The sequence below is a fragment of the Symphalangus syndactylus genome, chromosome 12 (genome assembly GCF_028878055.3).
Source record: "Symphalangus syndactylus isolate Jambi chromosome 12, NHGRI_mSymSyn1-v2.1_pri, whole genome shotgun sequence".
Classification (NCBI taxonomy): domain Eukaryota; kingdom Metazoa; phylum Chordata; class Mammalia; order Primates; family Hylobatidae; genus Symphalangus; species Symphalangus syndactylus.
This window is the reverse complement of record NC_072441.2, coordinates 62,849,007-62,872,830: the sequence shown is the minus strand read 5'-3', so window position 1 is coordinate 62,872,830 and position 23,824 is coordinate 62,849,007. Positions and strand designations below refer to the sequence as shown.

Genomic DNA, 23,824 nt, shown 5'->3' with positions numbered 1-23,824 from the left:
ATTGCAGGGAGGAGGGGAGGCCCCCTGCACAAACGGAATGCAGTGGAATTCCTTAAACAAAGAACAGTCTTTTCTTCCATGTTACGGCAGGGGCTTGGGGACAGCAGTGGATATTAGAACTCTGTTTGGGACTTGGGGTCCTGGGTTAGTCCTCTTTGTGTGGCTTTGGGCAGATGGCTTGTCCTCTCTGAGCACTAGTCTCTCCCTGTAAAATGCAGGGGTCAGGCCACACTGATGATTCCTGCTGGAGTGGGGTTATGCTGTGTGCACTCCTCAGGTGTCAGGGGTGAGAGCCCCAGGAGGTCCCAATAGACACAGAGCCAGAAAGGAGAGGCAGAGGCAGGTGCTCACACAGCAGGAGCAGCAGGATGCTCCAGATGTCTTTATTGGGACTCGAGCACAGCATGACAGTTGGAGGCATGCAGACAAGGCACAGGGCCCAGCCTGGGCATGCCCCAGACACACACGAGGGGACAGCTTTAGAAAAGGACTGACCAACACCAGGGAGGAGTAGGGAGGGAGGGCCAAGGGAGGGGCAGAGGCCAAGGCTGAAGGGGTCACCTGGCCTCTGCTATTGCACGCATCCTCTGGCCACTGGCCAGGAAGTACAGTATTGCAACTGGTCTCCTCTTGCCCAAGGCTTCCCTTCTCAGACCCCCTGGGCCAGATGGGCAGACAGATCCTTTCCCTGCCCGTCTGCCCAGCAGCATCTTTGACAACAAACAGACAAAGGAGACAGAACAAAATCAAAAATAAAAAAGACAAAATGCCCCCCCAAGTCAAGGACACAGATGGGGTGGAGGAAGGAGTGGAGGAGGCTGCAGAGGAGCCCCTGGAAGTCCCCCCACAACGAGGATGTGGGGTGGGAGGTAGAACCCCAATCTGGGGTGGGGTGGGGCTAGTGAAGCAGTGACCCTAGGGGGCAGTCTGGCCTTCAATAGACTTCACCAAGTTACTTGCTGACAGGGGAAACATCCCCAAGATAGGAGCCTGGGGCCACCCAGCTGGACTGGCAATTCCCAGATGCACTTTTCTTGGGACATTCCACGCACACAGTCAGCAGAAACAACAGAAATCAGTGAAGGGGTTGGGAAACTCTGGGTGGGGCAAGAGCTTAGGGAGACACAGCCTAACAAAGAAGACAAACCACCAATAGCACGTGCACTACACACAAGAGTATAGTATGTATGAATATAGATACTATATGTGCATATATATCTCTTCAATGTACAACAGAACAGAACATCAGACCCAGATGGCTCTGGGCCCCGAGGGTCGCATGGGAGATTTTCCACCAGTCCTGTGCAAACAAGGATATCTGAGTCTTTCCCAGCGAAAAGATTCTTGTCTGGGTTCCAGAGTTTCCCTAAGCCTCTGGCTTTCTGTCTGTCTGCCTGTCTCTCTCACGTTGGTGCCGCTTTAAGAGAGGGTGAGGACTTCAGCCTGGGCATAGTTGGACGAGAGGGCGTCTTGGCAGGTCTCTGTGTTTAAAGAGCACAGGTGTGAGACACTGGGACGCACGCTTTCGGCTCAACATTGCCTTCTGGGGTTGGGGGGACAGGGAGTTCGGCAAAAGAAAGGTAGAAACAAAGAATGAGATGTTAGAAGGAAGCCAGCTGCTGACCCACAGGGTGTGGGCTGAGGAGTAGGCCAGGAGCAGAGCTGGAAGGCATGAGGAACCCAGGGCTAAAAGGCCAGGAAGAGCATGGATGGGTCAGGGAATGGGGTGAGCCCTTCACCCCTCTGCCAACCCAACTCTGGTGACTCAGGTGATGTTGTAGCTCATCGCCATACCTGTTCAGGTAACCACTAGCTCCAGGAACCACTAGCCTCTTAGGTCTTCAAAGCTCCAGTGCAGTGGAGAAAGGGACCATAGCTCTGCAGCCTTGCATGGAGGCAGTGGGGAAAGTTCCTGATGTGGCCTGTGGCTCACAGGCCATCACCCCAGCTGTTGCCTGACCAACTTGAGCTCTCCCCCAAGTAGCTCCATCTGCTGTCACCACCCTGGGATATTCCATTGTCCCAAGGAGCTGGTGAAGAAGGCTCCTGAGTATGATGCCATGTCGTGCCCAGCCCCCTTCCTCAATGTGGCAGGAACAGAGTCCCAGCAGTTGGAGGGCATGCAGCCTCAGGTGAATGCTGAAGGGGAAGGTCACGGAGGACGAATGTGCCTGTCTCAGGAGAGAAGGTCAGGAAATAGTACCTTATTGAGAAACCCGACCCCTCAGAGAGCCCTTTTGGGATCCCATCCTCAGCCTGGGATGTCTATGACCTGGGCCTTTCTTGCCCCTACCTTACCAGTGGGAGCACAGGTAGCGCAGGTAGGAGTACTGCTGTCCCAGCTGCAGATCTGGGTCAACAGCGGAGGTGGGAGTTACAGACCCGCTGGGACAACCCCTGCAGCTCTCAGGTCTGAGGTCTAGGGCTAGGCCTCCTGTCAAGGTGGAGTGCAGATGTGGCATCCAGACCTCACAGCTTCCATCCTGGGCTTCGGGGTGCCTCCATCACCTTTCTAGGGAAGGGGTGTCCTCATCCTGGGGTGATGCTGTTTCCATCTTCTTAAGACTGTATGCCCCAGCCACCTCCTTAAACACTGCCCCTTTGCCTACAAGTATTCTGGGCCTCTGAGTACTATCCTTGAAATCAGAGGAGTTCAGGGTTCTTCAGAGCCCCATTTCTGAGGACATGCAGACAGAGCTGTGGTCTTGCCCTGTACTCCTGTCTGCGTAACTTAAGCAACACCTGCCACTGACCCCCACTCATTAGAGGACAGGGGAGTGCCTCTGGGCTCCCTGTAGGCAATTAGGCCCTAAGATGCACTGGTGAGAATGCCTGGGCTACTGAGGGGTCTAGGATGGGTCTAGGATGAGATAGAAGGAGTCACAGCAAGGCTGTCAAGTGTCCCAGAAGCCAAGGAGCAGAGCAGCCCATACTGAGATAATGGCCTTAGATTGCTTTTCCACTAGCTTCCATGGACTCTCCATCTTCAGGGACCTCTGAGAGTTGGAGAGGGGTCTTCCTAGGAATCTCATCCTGGATTCTTACCTATTTGACCCACCAGGGGTGGGGCAGGAATTTCAGAGGGTGACACTGGCCAGAGCAGAGCAGGCCCTCCTCTCCCAGGAAGCTCTATGAAAGGGCAGCCTGTACCCTGTGGCCAGTCCATGACCTCCCCTCTGGCTCCTGTCAGCCAGCTTCTAGGTTGTAGTGCCCTCCCCTCTGGTTCTACCTCTCAGAAGCCCTGAAAATTGGCCTCTAGGTTGCCAGTAACCCTGCTACAGACTGGAAGGTGAGGTTGTGAACTCCTACCCAGACTGCCTCCCAGTTCTATGGGAAGGGGCTGAGCTCCAGCTGCAGGGGAAAGGTGTCTGATAGCAAAGTAGTGGGTGCAGGTCCAAGTCTAGCCCAAGGAAAACAAACTCTACTCTCAGATGGTGGGTGGGAGAGAGCCTTCTCCCAAGGAGGGAGGCTCAAGGCCTGGGTGAGCCTGACGCCTATACAGGCAGCCACTTCCTGTGGCAGTGCCTGGTATGCAGGGGTTCTGCAAATGCCTGGGCTCACCCTGCCCTTTCCCAGGGCCCTGGGCAGGCCCAAAGGTGCTGAGAGGTTGTAAGGGCAGACAGTCTACTCAGCCCTCCTGCTATCTAGGTTCTGTCTCTCCCAGATGAAGCCAGAGAGCTAGGAGGGATGTGTGGGAGCCAGCTCCCCGAGGCATTAGGGCTCCAGCCTGGCAATGCTGCATCTTGTCGCCCAGGGACATCTGTGCCCACCGTAGGGGTGCCATGAGCAGGCCCAGCCCTGTGGGAGGGAAGAGAGGGAAGGAGGCGGTGGGTGCCGTGGAAACTTGGGCTCCTGACAACTTGAGGGCTGCCACAGAAATAGCGGCCTTGGTTCCCTGAACCAGAAAGGCAAGTCAGAGGAGAAAAGTAGTGGCATCCCTGTGAACCTGCACACCCGGCTCGTTGTGTCCCTGTCAGAGCCCAGGCCCTCCATGCCAGGGAGCCCTCTCGCTGTTGGGGGAGGGGCCCTCACATCTCCATCCTGTTCCACAGGCTTCCCCATCCCTGTCACTTCAAGGGCCTGCTCCCTCCTGAAGGGCAGTTGCATGGAGGCCCCCACATCCCCTCTTCTCAATTCTTATGGGTCAGGTCGCTTCATTCTGACAGCAAGTGGGAGGCAGGCCCCATAAACCACTGCAGGGTAGGGGTATCCCAGTGCCCACTCTGAACAGACCTTTCCAGAAGGACATTTCTGTGTCTGCCCAAGACTGAGGGAGGTGCCAAGATGGGGACACTCCGGGCACAGGCTTCACACAACACCCCCAACCCCATGCAATAATCTGCTCTGCCCAGTCCGCCTTTCAGGGAGCTTCAGATTTCCCAGCCTCTGCCCAGCCCTGATGCTGCCCTGCCATCCTATCTTTGCCGACCATGGAAGGAGCAGATCTGGACCTTACTTAGTCATTCTCTCCGCAAAATTGCATAATCTGGCTCTAAAAATTGCCAGGCACACGGCTCTGCTGTCAGGTCTAATTCCCATCAGGTGAAACAGGAAACGTCTTGGCTGAGGCAACCTTGTTCCTCAGGCTGTGGAGGGCCCCTTTCCTGGGAGTGGCAGGAGCAGGTGGGGGCAAGATGGCTTCTGTCCCCACACTTCCCCTCAGCTGCCCCTGCGCAAGGTGTACCCCTGCTCACCCAGTGACTCACAAACCTGTTGTGCTCCTGGGCTCGTTAGGTAAATGAATACACTTAATTATGGAAATTAGATGAGTCTCCGGTTCTGGCAGGAATACAGAGCGCAGAGGCTGGGTGGGAACGGCAGGTGACTCAGAGGCAGGGCTGGGAGTTTGAGAGAGAGGGAGAGGGAAGAAAAACTGTCGCAGAAGCAGAGGAAGCAGCGTGGAGAGTGATGCTGCAGCTCGGGGCGCAGAAGGGACACCAGGTGCCGCCAGTGGGAGTCACCACTGAATCTGGGCAGAGGCTTCCTGAGGGAAGGGCCTCCCTCGCCTAGGCAGCCCGCCCACGGCCTGCACCAAGCCTGAGGCTACAACGCTAGGGACCCCTACCTGCGCCCCAAGCCAGGGATAGAAAACATCAGGCCTCTTCTCCCAGGGCAGCACTGCCCAGAGGCACTGCTCTTCCAAGGAGTCAAACCACCTTTACACCAGCAGAGATGCCCGACATGACAGCCTTGTTCCTTGCTGGTCTGGGTGTGGGGTGGACAGACAGAAAGACAGACAGGCTGTTCGGCTACTGGTTAAAGGCTATGAGGAATGGAAATACATTCGCAGTGATTAAAAATATTAACATAGGCGTGGCTCCCCAGCAAGGCTGACTGGCCCCAGGCGCTCTGTGCACACATAAACGCCTGGTGGCTGAGACTGGCCCTGGTGGGACCCCGAGAGGGAGGCAAGGCCGAAAGACAGGTCCGGGGTGTGCACCTACAGCCCAGGAAGAGGTCAAAATGGGGAGAAGCTCTGGGATCGCTTTCCCCTTTGCTCTCTGGTTCCAGAGCTGAATGTTTTGGGAAGCTGGGAGCTATGGAGGAGAGGCTCGGGGGCCTAAGTTCTCCTCTGTCCTGACTGCTCCCCCCTGCTCCCTCCTGCTGCCCCCGTGGGCCCTGGGGATTGAGTGCTGAGGGCATGGAAGGGTGCCTGTTTGTGCGCGTGTGCCCAGAGGGGAAGGTGCAGCTAAGGGGCAGAGTGACCAGGGGATGGGCCGGTGAGGGGGTGGAAGGGGGTGAGCAGGAACTTTCTCAGAGGGTAGGGCGAGCTGTATCGCGATGCCAGTGGAGACAGCCCCAGGCTGGTTCCAGCTGCTCCAGCTATGTTGTTTAGACTTCGGGACTTTCCACAGCCTTGGTGAAGAAAAGGCACATGGGTCAGTGGGCGCAGCTCCTCAGGGTCCACGCTCCAGGAGACACTGCAGGGTGGGTGGCCCTGGGCTGGTGTGGAGGGGCCTGGCCCTCCTTGACTCTCCCTGGCCTCTAGGTCTCCTGGGCTCCTGAGGACAGACTTCAGGGCCCCACACCCAGCTGACTTTTGTCTTGTCCTGCCCCCAGGTAAGCTCCCCACCAGCTCCTTGATAGCCCAGCTAGACAAAGACCCCACAGCCTCCAGCATCAGCCTTTTTGACTCTAAGAAGCCCTAATTAGCACCTGCCACCATCCTCCCAGGGAACTGACACTCTGATACATGGGCCTGTGTGGAGGAGGCCCAGACCCACTCACTCCTGGTCTTAAGCATAACCTGAGTGTGGAGAAGTGCGGCACGGTACGGTGTGGGGAAAGTTGCCGAGTGCGCATTGGGAGTTTGGCAATGTTAATTGCCACGCTTGCTTAGCAGGGCCTGTTTCCCAGCAACCCACCTGTTCCCTCTCGAAGGTCACTCTAATTGGCTGAGCTGCATGCCTGTTGCCAAGAAGCAGTGTGGAGGCATCTTGAAAATAGAGCAGACAGGCCCCACAGGCACCCCAGGGATATTGGATGGTGGGATGCTGGCTCCCCTGCCCCGTGCACGTGCCCATGAAACTCCTTCCCCAGGTGCAGTCCACTCCCAGTACCTCGTGGTGCCTCCTAACTGGTACCCTCATGGCCTCTTCCACACCTATTTCCACTAAGCACCTCACAGCCCAGGGAGGAAAGCAGGTGTGCGTGGCACTCAGCTCTGTGTGCTCAAGTCCTACACAGGGACTGCTCGTTCTAGACTGTCTGCTTAGCATGGTCCAGCCAGAGCAAGACTTTGGGCCTGAACAAAGACACAGTGGAAGCCACTGCCTGTTTGGGATGGTAGGCGGGAGAGAAGGCCAAATCCAGGGCCCAAGGATAGGACACGGGGGTTAACAAAGGAACATAGCCAAAGGTAGAGGTCTGAGCACCCTCCATCTGCAGCCTTTTGCTGGGGTTGCTGGACCACTTCCTTCTAGGCACCAGATCGCTTTTCCTGTTTCTGCCAGTCCACAGAATACATGCCCAACAAAGCTGGACACACACCTTTCAGGGGCTGGTTAGACTCAGGGTGGCCTGGGGCTTCCATGGGAACAGTGGTACTGAAAGGTCTGGGAAAGAAACTAGAAGGTGCCCACAGAGCCTGCATGGGCTGGCAGGCCACGGGACATCAGGACATCTTCAGAGGGACAGAGGCATCACAGGCTATTCCTGTAGCTGCCACTGCCCCTTCCTTACTCAACCTAGTTTGGGTCTGGGGTTTGGGGACAGAGGGAAGTGGGGGATGGGAAATCCAGCTGGTTAAGCAGTGGCAGAGAACCTGGGAAAGAGCTCTGTTTTGGAGGGAGTCAGGGTTTATTCTAGAAATAGGTAGAACATTGAGGGAGGTTAGGTAACAGGGACAGGGCAAGAGAGATGAATAAGTGATCGAAAACTGGGTAGGAGGGCCTGGTCCTAAGACCCCTGGTTCTCAGCCACCACGGGCCCTCCACCATCCTTGATCATTCCTACCCCCTTTCCGAGGCCAGGAATCCCTAGCTCCACAGCCCAACCTCTGCCCTTGCCTTGCCGCAGGCTTGGGGCCTGGGGATGGAATTTCAGCCTTTTCTGACAAGCAGAGGATGGGCTGCTCCCTCTCTCTCTCCAAATACTCAGAACATTCCTCAGATGGGACCTACTCTTCCTGCCCACCTACCCCACCCCTTGATCATCTCTGGCACTGCCTCAAGAGGAAGGACAGTCACCCACTAGGTGCTTGCAGATGGAAGTCTGCCCATCCTGTGCTCCAGGACCCCTGGAGCAGGATGGGAGGATGCAGGGCCTGCGTGGGGCTCCCTGACTCTTGAACGTTGCTGGCACCTCGAGGGGTGACCTACTTGGGAAGCCTTAATTGTGTTTAAGGGAGGCCTAGGGAGAGGCTGGCAGTGACCCTGCGGAATGGGGCCTGAAGGCAGCAGCGGGAACCAGAGGTAGAAAAAGAGATGCAACGGAAGCACAGGGCAGGGACCCTGGCCTTGTGCGCCCTCAACCCTCTAGCGCTGCTCTTTCCCATGGGCAGCTGGACGGGAGCCGTGTGCCCTTCTGAGATGGAGGAGGCCTTTCTAATCCAGGGACTGGGAGATCAGGTACCCATTCTAAAAGCGGGGGTGCATCCAAGGCAGAGGGGATGGCAGCCATGGTCTCAGGGGAGGGGGGGACCTCAAGCTCTTGGTGGGGGACTCGGGAGACTCAGCTCTGTGGGGGCTCCCCACCTGTCCAGCTTGGGAAGCCATACCTTTCCGGACACTACCATCTGCGCAGGCATAGTCCCCAGCGCTGAGCAGGAAGCAGGCAGCTGCCTTCTTGTTTCTGTCTCGAGTGGTGGAGCGTCGCAGGGCCCGGCACTCCTCGGGGGTAGGGGACGAGGCCAGGGGTTGGGTGAGGCCAGCTCCCTCCTCATCGGACAGCACTGCGTTGGCATCGCCATTCTGCTTAGAGTCTGAAGGGGGCACACAGAAAGGAGGCTGCGTGAGGGGCCGCCTGAGCCTTGCTCATGGGTCATCTGGGGTCTCCCAGACCCAGAGTGTTACTTCCTCAACCTCTGGAGGGGCCTAGCATCTACCTGGGAGGCAGGGTTGCCAGAGCCGGGGAGCAGAGGGCAAAAGGCAGGGAGGCTGCACTTGGTGTGAAGACCGACTTCCCTCCCAGCCTCAGCCTAGGGTCTCTCTTCAGGGATGAAGCCACAGTGCAGATGCCCTACAGCAGTGACTCCCCAAATCTGCCTGCTGATGGCTGCCCCAGGAGACCAGCCCAAAGCAGGCCGCAGACTCTACTTCCTCCTTGGGTCTGGCTCAGGCTGACTCTTGGATGAGTCTGCATTCCCGTGGAGAATACCTGGCTTGCTAGGGGTGAGGGATGGCACGGCAAGGGTTAAACCTATAAAGCGGCATCCATGCTTTCTCCCTGGATGACAGTCATTCTTGTTCACTAGGCATCTAGGCCGGAGTCCTGTGCCCAAAAGACCTAGAGCCCTCTGCAATTAGGGCTGACCTTTGTCTGGGGAGGACACCATGGGAAAAGCTCCGATGCAGCTCCCAAGTGCTGTGGGCTTAGTCCCCACCCCTTGCCTCTGTCAGGCAGTAGCGCAGGTGAAGCTGGGCCCTTGGATCTGGAGAAGGGGGTGCTACTCTATCTGAAGACAGTGGCCCTGCCATTGGCCAGGCATGCCCTTACTGTGGCTGCTGTCAGGGTCAGGCTAAGGGCAAGGCTGATAGGGCTACAGTTAAGTGTACCTTGAGGAGCTGACCTAAGGACTTCTACATTTTAATACTGGGATTCTCTTTATACCCTGAATGGGCCTCAGAGTACAGCTGAAATTCCCCGGGAGATTAATATTCACAAATTAGGAAGCAGTGCCACTTTGGTGGGAGAGAAATGGGAAGCCCGATGGGTGCTATTCTATCAAGGCCTTTGGAAGACCCAGGCCCCTGACATGACCCCAGGGAATGAGTCAACCTGGGCATGTATGATAGGCACATGCCAAAGGCCATAGGTGAGTGTCCCAAGCTAGGTGCCTCTCCTGCAGGGTCAGTCCCACTTTGCCCCAGAGCTTAGCCTTAGTCTCCTGGCTCCAGTCCAGCTCCCCATACCAGGAATTCCATACCTTTCCCAGGAGCCCAGCCTACACATAACAGTCAGGATGCCTTTCTCTCTCTCCAACCTAAGTCCACGTTGCTGGGGATTAAGCTGTTTTCCATTCCCCAACTCCTGATTCAGGGGCGGAGATGAGCTTTCTTGGGATGGCCTTTCCCATCCTTGAGGGACAAGATTCAGATGCCCAGGCTCTCCCCTTTCAGGGCACAGATATCAGTTTCTTCCACATTCCTCCCCTTCCCAACACTGTCTGGGCCATTCCTTCCTCAGTTCCTTTCCATCCCATGTCAAACCCTGAGCCCAGGACTCAATCTAGCTTGTGCTGAACAGAAGGCAGCCTCCCACTGCTATTATGTTATCACATTTATTAGGCCAAGATACCAGACTGGAACGTTTGCAAAGAAGTGATTCATGTGTTGATGTACCTTGGAAGAACAGCTGCCCTGCTCATTGGCTAATATTGACAGTACCTGACATTTGTAAAGTGGTTTTAACTTCCCAAAGTACTTTCATATCTGTCATTCATTTGGGTCTCTCAAAGTCTTGAGGGTAGGATATGATATTATTCCCATTTTACAGGTGCCTAGAGAGGGTGAGTGACTGGCCTCAGGGCACACAGCACAGTGGCCAAGATTGGATTTAAAACCAGGGCATCTAATATACAGCCCCATGTACTGCCCATCACACCCTACCCTGGGTGGAATACTCACTCCAAAGATCTGATGTTTGGGAAGCTATCGGAGACCTAGCCAGAGGATAGAGACATTTGGCCTCAACACTTTGCCCTCATAAAGGCACATCTTATGCTTAGGGAAGCCCCACACAAAACACATGCCAAATCCCAAGGGCTGAGGTCCATTTGGAAACTCCCTAGGCCACTGGGGGAAAAGGGATTTTCCTTCCCAACCCCTAATCTCACCTGCCCGTTTCCTCTCGATCATACCCTCTTCCCGGGCAGGGGGGCTGGTATCACTGTAGGTGCTGTCCCGGGGGGAGGTCTCCTCAGACTTGCAGTACATGGGTGACTCCAGCTGGGCCGGCCGTGGCACGTGCTTCTTCCGTTTCTTGGGCAGCTTCTGCTTGGCCATGGCCAGGGAGTAGTACATGCCGAAGTTGTTGACGATGACAGGCACCGGCATGGCGATGGTGAGCACGCCAGCCAGCGCACACAGTGCCCCTACCAGCATGCCTGACCACGTCTTGGGGTACATGTCTCCATAGCCCAGTGTCGTCATGGTGACCACAGCCCACCAGAAACCAATGGGGATGTTCTTGAAGTCGGTGTGGTCATTACCCCGAGGGTCGGAGGGCCTGGCCCCAATGCGCTCAGCGTAGTAGATCATGGTGGCAAAGATGAGCACACCCAGGGCCAGGAAGATGATAAGCAGCAGGAACTCATTGGTGCTGGCCCTCAGGGTGTGGCCCAGCACGCGCAGCCCCACGAAGTGGCGTGTGAGCTTGAAGATACGCAGGATGCGCACGAAGCGCACCACGCGCAGGAAGCCCAGCACGTCGCGGGCCGCCTTGGATGATAGGCCGCTCAGCCCCACCTCCAGGTAGAAGGGCAGGATGGCCACAAAGTCGATGATGTTGAGCAGGTTCTTGACGAAGTCCAGCGTGTCGGGGCAGCACACGATGCGCACCAGGAACTCCAGTGTGAACCACAGCACGCATACGCCCTCGATGTAGGTCAGGATGGGCTCTGTCTCTACCTCCCGCCGGAAGTGCACGCTGGTGATGTTCCCTACGCGGAGGATCTCTGTCACGTTGCGGTCGATATTAAAGGCCTCATGGGTCTCCAGGCAGAAAGTGGTGATGGAGACCAGGATGAAGAAGAGAGAGGCAAAGGCCACTACCTATGAGCAGGGGAGGAGAGCAGGGGGCAGCTGTCAGACAGGGATGGACGGGCCCAGCTGGGGACATGGACTTCTACATGAAGGTTACCAGGAACGGCATTCCAGGGTGAGAGGTGGGATTAACATATGGAGTCAGGGCTGGAAGTCCCTCCTCAGAGGGTCTTTATCCATATGCTTGGGGGCTCTCGGGCAATGTTTCCCAATCTTTGTCACAACAGATAGAAGCTGCTCTTGGCTGGAAGCACTGGTCAGGGATCTACAGCTGCTAGACCTGCCTTTGATAGCTCTGCCCACCTCTAACCCATTTGCATTTTAAGGCTTTTCAAGCTGCAATGGGAATCTTGTTACAATGCATTCCTGATTCAGAGGCTTGGGGCAGGTCCTGTAATTCTGCATTTGTAATAAGCACTCAGGTGAGGCTTTGTCCATGCACCACAGTTACAGTAACTGGGCTTTAAGGCAACGGTCCTCAAAGTATGGTCCTGGACCAGAAGCCTTAGGTCTCTGGTCCTTTGGTTAGAAATGCAAATTTCAAACTTTACCTAAAGCTACTGAGTGAGAAATGCTGAGGGTAAGATCCAGCAATGTTTTAACAAACCTTCTAAGTAATCCTAAAATGCGCACTAGTTTGAAGTCCACTGTATGAAGGGATGCTCAGAGGCAGGTTGCTGCAAGGAATGACCCTGGACCACTTTCTGCTGGCTGAGCCTATTAGCCAGTCTCTTCTCCTGCCTCTCACCTTAGGATGTCCCCACTGACTGCCTAGATGGTGAGGAAGCCCCTAAAGGCAGACAACATGCACCATGGCAGTTGAGACGGTGGTCTGGTCAGAAGAACCAGTCTCACTCCTTCCCACAAACCGACATTTCCTGGAACTCTGAGCTCCAAAGATAAAGGAACCACACCCATCAGCATCAGAGTGGCAGGGGCTGATCTCGACAGCTGCTGGAATCTCGGCTAGAAGGACGACAGCAGCACTCGGCAGAGGAACGGCGGCTGGGTTTAAGTGTCCAATCATTATGAATGGAGATGAAGTGCATGTGTAATAACACCAATTATGGAGCCTTCATGTGTTATTCATGCCGTGCCATCCACCACTGTCAGGATGCCCACTGATGGGGTCCAGTCTCATGCCTCCTGCTGCCGCCTGTCCTGCATGATGGCTGGACTGGGCTTCCTCCTTGATCAGACAGCTGAGCCTAAATAGGTGGGTAAGGGAGGTCTGTGGCCTCATGGTACCATTTGGTAATCCCCATGCCTGCCTGACCTACCCTGACTTCCACCTGGCTGTGTGGGCAGGCACTGGCATGTGCCCGTCCCCTGTCCAGTGAGGACTCAGAGAGGTTTTCCTCCCTGGGAGTCTGCACTGGGATGGGGAGGGCATACCTTGGTCTTAGTACTGCAAAACACCAATGAAGAATACAAGGGGACCTGGGAAAATGAAGCAAGAAGTAGCACCTCCAGGGCTTCTGGAGCAGGAGCAAGTTTGAGGGGGAAAATCTGGGAATGAACAGTTATCAGCTGTCTCTTCTGTGCCTGGTACTGTTAAGCACACTGTATATGCTTCAATCGCCTTCGATTCTCCCAATGACCCTGTGAGGCACGCCTCATCATCCCATTTTATGCAGGATGAACTGAACATCAGAGACATTACATACTTGCTTAAGGTCACACAGCCTGGAAGGGATGAAAACCAGATTAGAACTCAGAACTGTTTAACTTCAAAGGCTGTACCTTTTCGTCAAACCACAATGTTTTCACCACCTCCCAGGCAGGGTCAGTTCACAGGCCTGGGAAAGCCATCTCTGTATCACTGATCCTGTTCCCAGTTAGCTCCCTGATGACTGCTATTTCACCCATGGGAAAGTGTGCCTCGGGCTTAGGACAGGTCCCCCATCACACACCTCACTGTACCTCATTCGCACTTTAACTTGGATGGGTTGGTCAGAAACAGCATAGAAAGAGAAAGCTGGGTCCAGGGGGTGGAGATGAAATGCACGTGTAATAACGATTACACAGACACACTTTGCCGATTTTACGACACTGCTGGAGTTTTTCCGGCTTGCTTCTCCCCAGTGAAGGTAAATTTAAGTTCCTTTTCTAGCCTCATTCTTCCTCCTCTGAGAAAGGAGCTGCCAAGTCAATATAGGCTGATATGGGCATTAAGTAAATGGCTCCAGCCTGTGGGCTCTCCATGGCCATCCCTAGGTGGGCTGGCAAAAGTGCCTGTCCGTGGCTGTGGCCATGCCAGGAATCCAGTCCTGGCACTACCCTCTCTCCTGAAAAACAGTGGTTGAGGTAAGGGCAGGGACAGCATATCCCAATTCTGCCAGCAACCATGGGAAGCAGAAGCTGGCTCTCTGAGGAAAAGTTAGCCAGGAGAGCAGGCCCACCTGGGAGACTGAGCATGAAGTTAATTAGTGACTTGGAAAAACAAGTTCAGGAACAGCTGCCAAGAGGGTGAGCAGAGGGAGGGAGGGAGGGAGGACGGCGTGGCCCTGGCCATCCTCTCATAGCAGGGCCAGGGACCCTGCCTTGCTACGCTCCTCAACTGCTACCACCATGGGCTCATTCTGCAGCAGGCAAGACAGTCCTTCAGGCCCCGTGGGTACCAGCCACATCCTGGATTAGGGAACAACCCCCTGGATTCCTGTCTGTCCACTCACCTTTGCTTTTTTTCAAAACACAGAACTGTTCCATATACTATTAACTGCTATCCCTCACCTCCACCCCGAGAAGAGCAGGGGAGCTAAAGAGTGGTCATGTGTGCCCATTTTTTAAGTGAAATAGAGGCATAAGAGAGGGCAGATGATTTGCTCAGGATCACAGTGAGGCCAAGTCTCCTGACTCTCAGCTCAAAGCTCTTTCCAATTGGCCCCTCTGACCAAGCAGGTAGGTATAATCCCCTCCTCCTTTGTTGAAAACTTGGTGGGGCCTCAATCTCCACTGTGGCCTCTCTAGGGCTGGGGCAGCAGGCACTCAGCAGGCCCCAAGAAGCCCTCACTCCCCAGGGAGACACAGATGCGGCCTGAGCTGTGGCACCTTGCTCCAGGTGGGTCCTGAGGTTACAGTTTCCCCTTCAAGGCCCAAATTATTCCTTTCTGCCCTAAGTTGCTCCCCAAACTGAATTATTTCATAAGTGGTTGACCCTGCTTGCAAATGGTACTTTTCACCAGGCCTTCCCCTCTGGGGGCAGGGATACACAGCTCCCTTGACTAGGGCTTCCTAGCACTAAAGGGGGCCAAGGGAAGAAGAGGTGGTTGCAGCAACACCATCCTGCTTAGAGGCCAAAGCCTCAGCCTCGAGCCTTCTATTCATTCCCCACTGGACCATCCTGCCATCTACAGAGCTGGCAGTGGAGATCCAAGCCTCCCTCTCATGGGCCCCTGTGCTGACAGACTAAGGGCAGAGAACAGCTAAGGAACCCTACACTAGAAGCCGTGGGCCCGGGTTTAGACTTCTGGGATTCCTCATCCTGGCCCTGCCACTCAACCAGGTAAATGAATGGTAACTTCTGCACCTGTTTCCTCTATATAAAATGGGGACAGTACTAGTACCCCTTCACAGTGTTATGGTAGGATTAAATGAGCTTCTACATGGTTAATGCCTGGCACCCAATACGTGCTCCATAAAATGAAGATAAAAGTTGAGGAGGGTTAGGGTCCTCTGTGTGCAGCTTTTGAAGGTGAGCCGAATCTGGTGCCAAAATACCACAGAATCTTTGCTTTTTAGAAGTGAAAAACTGAGACTGAGAAAGTTATCCAGTTAAACTCCATTTCTGCTGTTTTACAGATGAAGAAACTGAGGCCCAGGGAGGAGTGGCTTGTCCTGATTTTCATGGCTGAAGCTGCTAGTTCTTTCCACCACAAAGGGCATGGATTCTGCTGGAAGTCAAAACTTCCCAAGAAGAAAACTGCCGGTGAACTGGCCCCACCAGGGGCAGCTCCTCTCCTGCTGGGAGGATGCAGGAGGGTCTCAGCACCCTGGACAGCAGGCTCCCATCCTCTAAGCAGGAGAGTGCCTCTCCTCCCAGCTCCCTGTGCCCCTTGGGTTCCTGTGTCCTGTTGAAAACTCATCCATCTCCAAAGGCCCAGGTGTTCAGCCCTATTACCAGCCTCCTCCACCAACCCCACCATTGGACGGTCCCTAGAAATGTAAAGTCACACACTTCTGGGTTCAAGTTGGGCTCTGCTACTGACTGCATATGAGACCTGCATGAGTTCCTTAACCCCTCCAAGCCTTAAGGTCTTCATTTATAAAATGGAAAAGGGAGCGCCTACCAAGTACCAGACACTGTGTTTGGGAAAATACCAGACAACCACCCTTGCCCCTGGGACCTTACATTCTAGTGGAGGCAGACTGTTAACAAATAAACAAGCAAAATACACAGTATGTCAGGTGGTCTAAGGGTAATGAAAAAAAATAAAGAGAAAAAGGAGATAAGGGGTATGATAGGAGAGTTGTTTCTAATAGAAAGCTTAAGTAAGGCCTCAATGACAAGGTGACACCTGAACAGCCCTGAACAGTGAAGGAGTGAGTCATACGAAGAACCAGAGAGTTCGAGGCAGAAGGAATGAGTAGTGCAAAGGTCCTGAGGCTACAATCTGCTTGCTATGTTTGAGGGGATGAGGGTAGTATCTACCTGATACAGTTGTTTTGAGGATGCGAAGAAACGATACTTGTAAAACTCAGCACAAAGCCTAGAGCGTTCCAGGAATCTGGCACAGGCTGGGTCGAGGGGAGAGGTGACAGACACCAATCATTGGGAACGGGATACAATCAGCGGGGGCAGGGGAGGAGAGCCCAGGGAAGAAGGGCCAGGGAGACAGATGGACAGATAAACATAAGGAGACTCAGGCCCAAAAACCTATATTAAGGATGAAGTGTAGGAGAAGGGAAAATTGAGAACGCAGCCAAAGACACTGGCAGAGTAAGATCTGCGGGGATGGGGTGAGGGACTGAGGGACTGAGCCTTCCAGGGAAGCAAGATCCTTGTGCCCAGGCAGTGCTGGAAGACAGTGGGGCAGTCCTGGGGGTAAGAGGCAGGAAATGAGAGGGTCTGCCAAACAAAGCATCTCTGAGCTATCCCTGGCTCCTGGCTGAGGGCCCGCACTAAGGCCTACGTCCCAGTAGAGAAACATCCCCTCCTCTCCCCTCCATGGGTGCCCCTAGGAACAGGACCTGGCCCTGCCCCCACCCATGCTGAGCCAGGACCTTCTGGTCCCAGTGTCCAGAACCCACCTCTACCTATGCTCACCCTCCGATGAGCCAGTACTTGGGGCCTCTCAGGGCCTCTGGGTTGCCCAGAACGGATGAGTCCCTACCCCAGAAGGAATTCAGTCTAGCCCAGATCACTATCCAAGAACCCACTATTCAGTCAAACGTAATTCCTGGTTATTGCCCACCCAGGCCCCACGCTGTCCAAGCTCTGCTTGAGCTGGTCACCTGACCAGAAAATTCCCCCTTTCCCTAATGCTGCATGGTTTAGCTCTACCCACATGGAAATTTTATTTATTTATGTATGTATTTATAATGTGCCTCTTTGAAAAAATTATTTAAGGCCCTAAGTCAGTATCCTACAAGGCCCACCCAATTCAACTTCTATTTCCTTGTGGAAGCCTCTCTGAACACCTCCTACACTTCATCCCACATAGAGGTGGGATTTATTGATTCCTCCTCTCACTTCCTATTGAACTTTATTTTTTTATGACTCCTGTGGCACCTCTCATGATCCATCTTGTATTACTGTTGCCATTTCTTGTCACCTAATTTCCCTTGACTGCCACTTACTCCACCCGATTTGGCTTTCGTCAGGAGCAGGGGCCCCCCTCTGACTCATCTTTGGATTTCTAGAACCCCACATGTGTATGGTAAGTGCGCAGTGTTTTCTGAATGACTGGGCCCAAGGTGACCCCCTGCTCTCTCTCCTGGTCCTGATGAGCCTGTCAGAAGAAGAGGTCATCAGCTCCACTGACTGGGACAAAGTGACAAGGGTATATGCCCAGTAATACCTCTAGGTACTGGGGCCCTAGGACCTCTGCTGCCCTCCAGAGCGAGCCAGGTCCACTTCCTGATAAGGACCCTTGCTAGGGGCCAGGTGACCACCCCTTAGCCTGAAGAAAATTCCAGCAGGGAGCAGGGCCAGAGGTCATGGCAAGTCAGTTACGCACAGGGAATGGGGTGGCACAGAGCTCTGGTGCCCAGCATCCCAGGCTGACACTGCTGGGTGGGGGTGAAGGGCCCAGGGTCTCCTATCCTCAAGGCCAAGCTGCCTGGCTCTGCTCCTGCCTGCCTGCTCTTCCCCCAAGTCTCCAAAATAGCTCATTTATTTTCTCCCCTTCCCCTACTCCACACCCCACCCCTAATGTGACAACCAGAAACACCTCAGCATTCAGAGACAAGATGTTCAGAGACAAATGTTGATCTGTTCAGAACAAGAGAAGAAAACAAACCCAAGAGGAAACTGGGAGGTTGCCCTGAGGGCAGGGTCTGCAGGGAGTCCTGCAGCCTTCAGCCTGGCCGCTGCCTGCTCCTCAGGAAGGAGGTGGAGGGGCTGCCCAGGGCAGGCTGGCACTGCCCTCCTGGGGAGCTCAGAAAGCCAGGGTACTGCCCTCCTGGGCTCAGGTTCCTGGCTCACCCTAGCTCAGAGGGCACAGCATCAGTGAGTCCTGGCCCTCACTTTAAAGCCTGTTGTGATCACTGATCTGTCCCCCAGGCAATGCCCAGACCAGAGAAGCCAGGGAACTTCAGAAGAGGGCAGGCAGGAATACAGCTCTGCTCCTTTCCTAGAAGGCCTTGGTTTCATGCTCTGCCTGGGCCAGGGAGCTTCCCTTAGTCTTTTCTCCTAACCATGCCTCCCTTCATTTTTCCTATGGAAATCCCACAGTAAGAAGAGAGGTTAGATTTGACCAATTCTAGGGAGTGAGAAGTAAAGGAAGAGATAAGAGCAGAGTGGAGGAAGAAGCTCTCCAGTGAGGGGCCACCCTCTGGAAGCCAGAGATTCTCTCTGGACAGGAGCCAGAGGCCATAGGAGGAGCATGGACTTAGATTCATGAGACCTGGGTTTGGATCCTAGTTCTACCACAAGCAGTGCGACCTTGAGAAAGTCCCACCAGGCCTGTTTCCTCATCTGCATACTGATACACAGATGTTAACAATACCTGCCTCACCTAGGCCAGATGAGTAGTAGCAGAAAGCACAGGCCAAGCCTCCCACATAGTAACTGACACTTAGCAAAGGGGAGGACCCTGCTGGAGCTGCCTTCCTGGAGCAGGGAGTTCCTGTGGGTCCCCTCCTCTACTCAAAAGGGAAACATCACAGGAAAAATGCACTGATTTAGCCAAAGGAGAGGAACTGTAATCCTTAATAAGGCTGATAGCTGAGCTAAAGCCAGCCCTGCCCTGGAGACCTTGGAGACTAGGGTAGGGGAAGGGCATCCTGGCCCCATTCTTCAGGCCTCTTGTCTGCTCTCAGAAAAGAAGGCGCAGGTTTCTAAAGTTTCGGATGCTGCCAAACCTCCACTGGGCCCCCTGAGGCTGCGAAGGCTCCATGGTGAGCCTTCACTCTGCCCTGCCCCTCGTGCCTGTCCCCAGCTCAGGCCACAGAAACAGAAGCACAGCAGCAGCTGCCCATGGGCCCAGCACAGTGGAGCAGGGGTGAGCATCTCAGTCCAGGAGCCTGCCTGAGTGGAACAGCTCCTTGGGCCAGGCCTGTAGCTAGGCAACAGGCTCTTATAATCAGCTCAGTTCACTTTCCATTTGTATCGTTTTGCTCCTGTCATAATGCACTACTCAAATGACCACGTTGCTGTGTGCGAAAGGATGCCTCAGGGCAGAGCACCGCTCCTCTGCCCCTCTTCGCCCACCACCCCACAGTGCTGCGGGCCCTTCCAGGGAGGAAACAGCTGTGAGCGAGGGAAGGTACCACACATACCCGGGGGAACAGGGCTGGGAAGGATGGGACAGTGTGACAAGCCACAGGCAAATGGAGGGGGGAAAGTGTAGCCCCAGAGCTCCCCGCATGGCACAGTACCCTCAGGCCTGGAGGGGTAATACAGTAAGTCTTCCTTCTGACGTCTCCATCTGCCCCTGGGTTTTCTGATGCCATCCACAGGAGGTACAGAACCTCAGAAGGACACTTCTCAGGCCAGAGTAAGAAACAAGCTCTCCGCCTCAAAAACAGCCTAGTTCAGTGGAAAGAAGGTATTGTAATCACAAGAGCAAGGGCTTGGGAGTCAGGGACTCTGGCTTTGATTCAAAGCCTGGCCACCATCTGGCTGTGTGATCGCAGGCAAGTTGTTTACCTTCTCACAGCCTCAATCTATTAAACGGGGATAATCACCGGGCTTTAAGTTTATTGGGAGGATTAGAGATTAATGTAAAGTATATACAGCAATGTATCTGTCTGGGGTGCTCAATAATGAGCAGTTATTCATTAATTTGTAAAAATTATGTATTCGACTTGTGTGTCCCGGGAGCAGGTGAGGGCTGCCTTTGCCTGGGCTCCTGAGCAGGAGGTAAGTCCTCTTTCAGTGCATGTGTTGGCCAGAGCTCCATCCAGATATTCACATCAGGATGAACAACCAGAAGGCTGGAAACTAGGGCTGGTTTCCTGGCTCTGCTATTAGTTAAATGTCTTTGGCCAGAAACTTAATGTCTCTGAATCCTGATTTTCTCAATGTTTAAATGGAAGAATTAACCTTGCCCCATCATAAACTTCAAGACCTCAACTGGAATGTCTGGGCTGATGTGATTCCATGTCAAAGGGGCAAAGCACCTTGGGTTCCTGGAAGACTTCTAGGGGCAGGCCAGGCTCTGAGCTTACTCAAACAGGCCCCCTGGCTTGGCCATTCAGCTGTGAGTTAGGAAGAAAATAAACTCAATGATATGTGGGATGCCACTTGGAATTCCAGAGGGGAAGAAGAGCAGGTGAAAAGCCCCCAGAAGTCCAAGAATGCTCAGAAATAGGGCCTAGCTCCCCTAACCACCTCATCTCATCCCTGCTTCCCTGGTTTGTCCCCTTTCCCCATCTCTATCTCTATCTCTCCTCCCCGACCCCCAACTTTGAAAGAGTCTGAATGATGTGTGCCTGTCCTCTTTCCCCTAATGCAGACAGCCAAGTAAGTGCTAACACTAGCAAGGTTAGTGACCTACACGAGAAGCCAGTAGAACTCACAGCAGACCCAGGCCAGGGGCATCACTATGCCCTCACCTTCTTAGCTGGTCTCAGGGCTGCAAGGAAAGAAACCCAGGCAGTTGCCTCTAGCTTTGTTCTCAGTCCTGAGAAAGATCCCTGCCTTCTCGTGGCTGCCTGCAGCCCCAGCCCGGTATGTCATGGCCCCTGAGATCTCTGCTCCTCCCTTCTCTTCCAGGCAGAAGATGCATCTGCCCTGTCCTGGCATTTATGCCAGCCTGGCTTTTCCCTGCAGGCCTGTTCCCCAATTCCCTAACCTGCCTTCTTCTATGACTAGGAAGGAGTCCAGCAAGGGGGTGCTGGGAAAGGGAGGGTGCTCTGAGACTCATTAACATGACAATTTGGGATGCTGGAGGAACTAACCAGGTTCCACAGCAAGCAGCAGTCCCCAGACCCAACGAGTTACACTGCTCTTTCCTGTCTCCCAGACAGACCCCAGCCAGGCTTTAGGCTGCTGACCATGAGATCCGACACCAGCCCCCAGAGTTTTCTTTCTTTAAAGACTCTAAAGCCATCCTTCAGGGATTTCTTTTTTTTTTTTTAGCTGTCCAAGCATAATGGGGCAAGCATCTCCCCCGTTCTCCCCTTTCACCTAAAGGGGTTAGGGAAACTGGATTTACTTGGGGAGGAGGTGGTAGGTCTTGCCTAAGTCAACCTGTGCTTTCCCCTTCCATCATACACGCATTTCAAGCAGTAACCTGAACCAGGGCTCTCTGGAAAGACAGTTTGTGCTGCAGCAGAAAGAAGTGGCAACAAAAATCTGGTATCATCACCAGGAAGCCTGTGGCTGGCCACTGGCCTTGGGAGCCTGCAGGGCCTAGAACACTAGGCCCTTCGTGTTTAATTCTCCTCTCACCCCAGCTGAGGCCAGGACATCCCAGGTGTGCAGGAAGCCTCAGGGGCATGGTATCCTCCCTGGGAGAAAGAATGCCTTTCCTAAACCTGGAAAGGAGGCCGGATTGTGGTCTCAGCTTTGCCTCTTCTGAGCTTAAGATGCTGAAGCCTATATCCTCCTCTCTGAAGTGCACAGTTGTGAGCACACTGAGCTGCTGGGAGGATGTAAATGAGGTGGCACGGCACAGAAGCATCTAACAAAACCCACCCTAGTTTCCTTCCTCTCAACCCTGCCTGCCCCCAGCAGAAGGCCAAATTCCAGCTCTTCCAGGACCATAGTCCTGTGTGGAGTGGAGGACAGCCGAAGATAGGGCAGCCTGTGCAGACCAAAGAAGGGGGTGGAGGAGCTGAGCTGGGCACCCCACTCACTAGAGGGGATGCGGCAAAGCAGGCAGCTGGGACTGGGTCCAAGTAGTAAGTCAAGTGTGTGCAATCTCCTGATGAAGCGTGCAGGGGAGAGGGTGGGAGTGTGTAATTCCCCTGCGGGCCACGGAGGGGGGTTGAGAGGAAGGCGGGAACAATCTGCGGTGGTAAGTCAAGGCTCGGTCCCTGCTCCTCCCGGCCCCTACCCACCACCCACCACGGACCCCTTGCAGACCCAAGATGGGGAGACACCGGCTCCTGCCACTCACCCTAGCGGCCCGGGAGGAGTAGGGATCCTCGAAGAGCGCCCACATGCGGGGCTGCCAGCCGCGGCAGCCCCCAAACCCGGCGCCATGGCCCGCGCCTCCCTCGTGGGGGCCCAGTCGCTGCAGGGCCAGCTCCCGCTCATCGTCGCCGGCCTCATCGCTGGGCCCCGCGCCGCTGCCGCCTCCGTCCGGGCTCTCGAAGATGTCGAGCGCCTCCTCGGCGTCGCGGTGCTGCCGGTAAGTCATCCAGCAGCAGGGTTCCACGTCGGTCTCGTCGATGCCCCAGAAGGTGAGCTCCTCCTCGAAGAGCGGCCCGCACACGTCGGCGGGGCAGTGCAGCTTGCCGGTGCGGTAGTAGTTGAGCACGTAGGCGAAGACGCCCGGGTGCCTGTCGAAGAAGAACTCGCAGCCCCCGCCGCCGCTGCTGCCGCTGTTGCCCACACCGCCGCCATCGGTCTCGGGCCGGCCCCCGCCGTCGGGGTCGGCCAGCCAGGCGAGGCGGGTTCCCGGTAGGGTGCGCAGGGTGCTGCGGTAGGTCTCATGTCGCGTGCCGCCCACGTTGATGATGATCTTCTCCGACGCCTCGCCCTTGGCCATCTCCTCCTTCAGACATGTTTTGGACGGAGGCTTGTTCCCCGACTTGCGCCCGCGGTAGGAGGAGACACACACCGAGCTGATCATAAGAAGCGCTGCGGGGCTCCGGCTTGGGGCGGCCGCTGCCCTCCAAACACCCTTCCCGAGGAGGCAGCGTCAGACGGGGGAGGGGGAGGAGGCGAAGAGGAGGCAGGAGGCGGTGGCGGCCCCCTCTGCGGCTTGGCCCTGTCCCTGCCTATCCCCCCAGGACGCGGAGCGGGAGGAGTTGGATTTCTCCGGTACACAGGTGGTTGGGGTTAGGGCAGGAAGCTCCGGAGAGAGGGAGGAGGAGAGAGGGAGGACCCGGGGAAGTAGAAGCAAGCACACACACGGTCCCCCGCTAGGACGGGACACGCCCCCGCCTTCACCCCGACCAAAGACGAGGAAGCGCACAGTCCACGCGCACGGCGAAGGTCCCGGGCGCTCGCGCTCACACTCACACGGGCCACCCTCCAGCTCCCAGCACCAAGCCCCGGAGCAGTCGGCTTCCCCGCAGCGGCGGCAGCGCAGCAGCAACAAGTCCTCCGAGGGGCTGCCGGGGCCAGGCCGACACTCTCACGGCAGCCGGAGCTCCGTGGGCCCGGGCTGCTTGCGGTCAACACGAGGCGGCGGCGGCGGCATGTGGCCTCTTCCCCCCATTCATAAATCCAGCGCCGGGCGAGGAAGGCAGGCGGGGCAGAGCAGAGCGCGGCGGCCGGGTGGGCGGGGGCTGCGCAGGGCGAGGCGGCAGCTGGAAAACAAGCGCGCCCGCAGGAGCGAGCCTCGGGTCCTGCGTCCGCGGCTGGGAGTTGCGGGGGCCGCGCTGGGGCGGGGGGGCCTCAGACGGGGCGTCCTGCGCGGCGCCGAGCCTGGGGGGCGGGGCCGCTCTGGGGAGCGGGGCTCTGGGCACTGGCGAAGGAGTACCCGGGGCGGCGGCCGAGCGGCCAAGGACACCTGCAGGCTTCCCGGGCCACGCGGAGAGGGAGCCTCAGCGCAACGCCCCGGCGCCTGGTTCCTGCGATCTGGCGGCGCTGGGAGCCACGCCATCTAAGCGTCTGCCCATCT

The 23,824-nt window shown here is 55.6% G+C and overlaps 1 protein-coding gene across 8 annotated transcripts; it reads right to left on the bottom strand.

Moving 5' to 3' along the window:
* Window positions 1-347: 347 nt before the first annotated feature.
* On the bottom strand, window positions 348-23,153 carry KCNC4 (potassium voltage-gated channel subfamily C member 4). 8 transcript variants are annotated; one of them, XM_063624558.1, is made up of 5 exons: window positions 22,151-23,153; window positions 10,496-11,432; window positions 8,219-8,392; window positions 5,751-5,856; window positions 4,128-4,451 (listed from the first exon to the last, which is right to left on the bottom strand). In XM_063624558.1, exons 1-5 carry the CDS (start codon window positions 22,826-22,828, stop codon window positions 4,361-4,363), a joined length of 1,986 nt encoding a protein of 661 aa, XP_063480628.1. In that variant the 5' UTR covers window positions 22,829-23,153; the 3' UTR covers window positions 4,128-4,360. The 8 variants fall into 8 exon arrangements, with proteins under 8 accessions (XP_063480629.1, XP_063480632.1, XP_063480631.1 ...); XM_063624560.1 differs by having other exon boundaries at window positions 5,751-5,845; window positions 8,241-8,392; XM_063624559.1 differs by lacking the exons at window positions 4,128-4,451; window positions 5,751-5,856 and adding an exon at window positions 348-2,171 and having other exon boundaries at window positions 8,219-8,422.
* Window positions 23,154-23,824: the final 671 nt, after the last annotated feature.

Bases quoted from the DNA above. Each gene is read 5' to 3' on its own strand.
- KCNC4 (XM_063624557.1), bottom strand. From the start codon at position 22,828: ATGATCAGCTCGGTGTGTGTCTCCTCCTACCGCGGGCGCAAGTCGGGG. The intron at 8,423-10,495 runs GTGAGATTAGGG...TGCCCCCTTCAG, and splicing joins GATCGAGAGGAAACGGGCAG to ACTCTAAGCAGAATGGCGAT. The intron at 5,857-8,218 runs GTATGGCTTCCC...TTCTTCACCAAG, and splicing joins AGATGGTAGTGTCCGGAAAG to GCTGTGGAAAGTCCCGAAGT.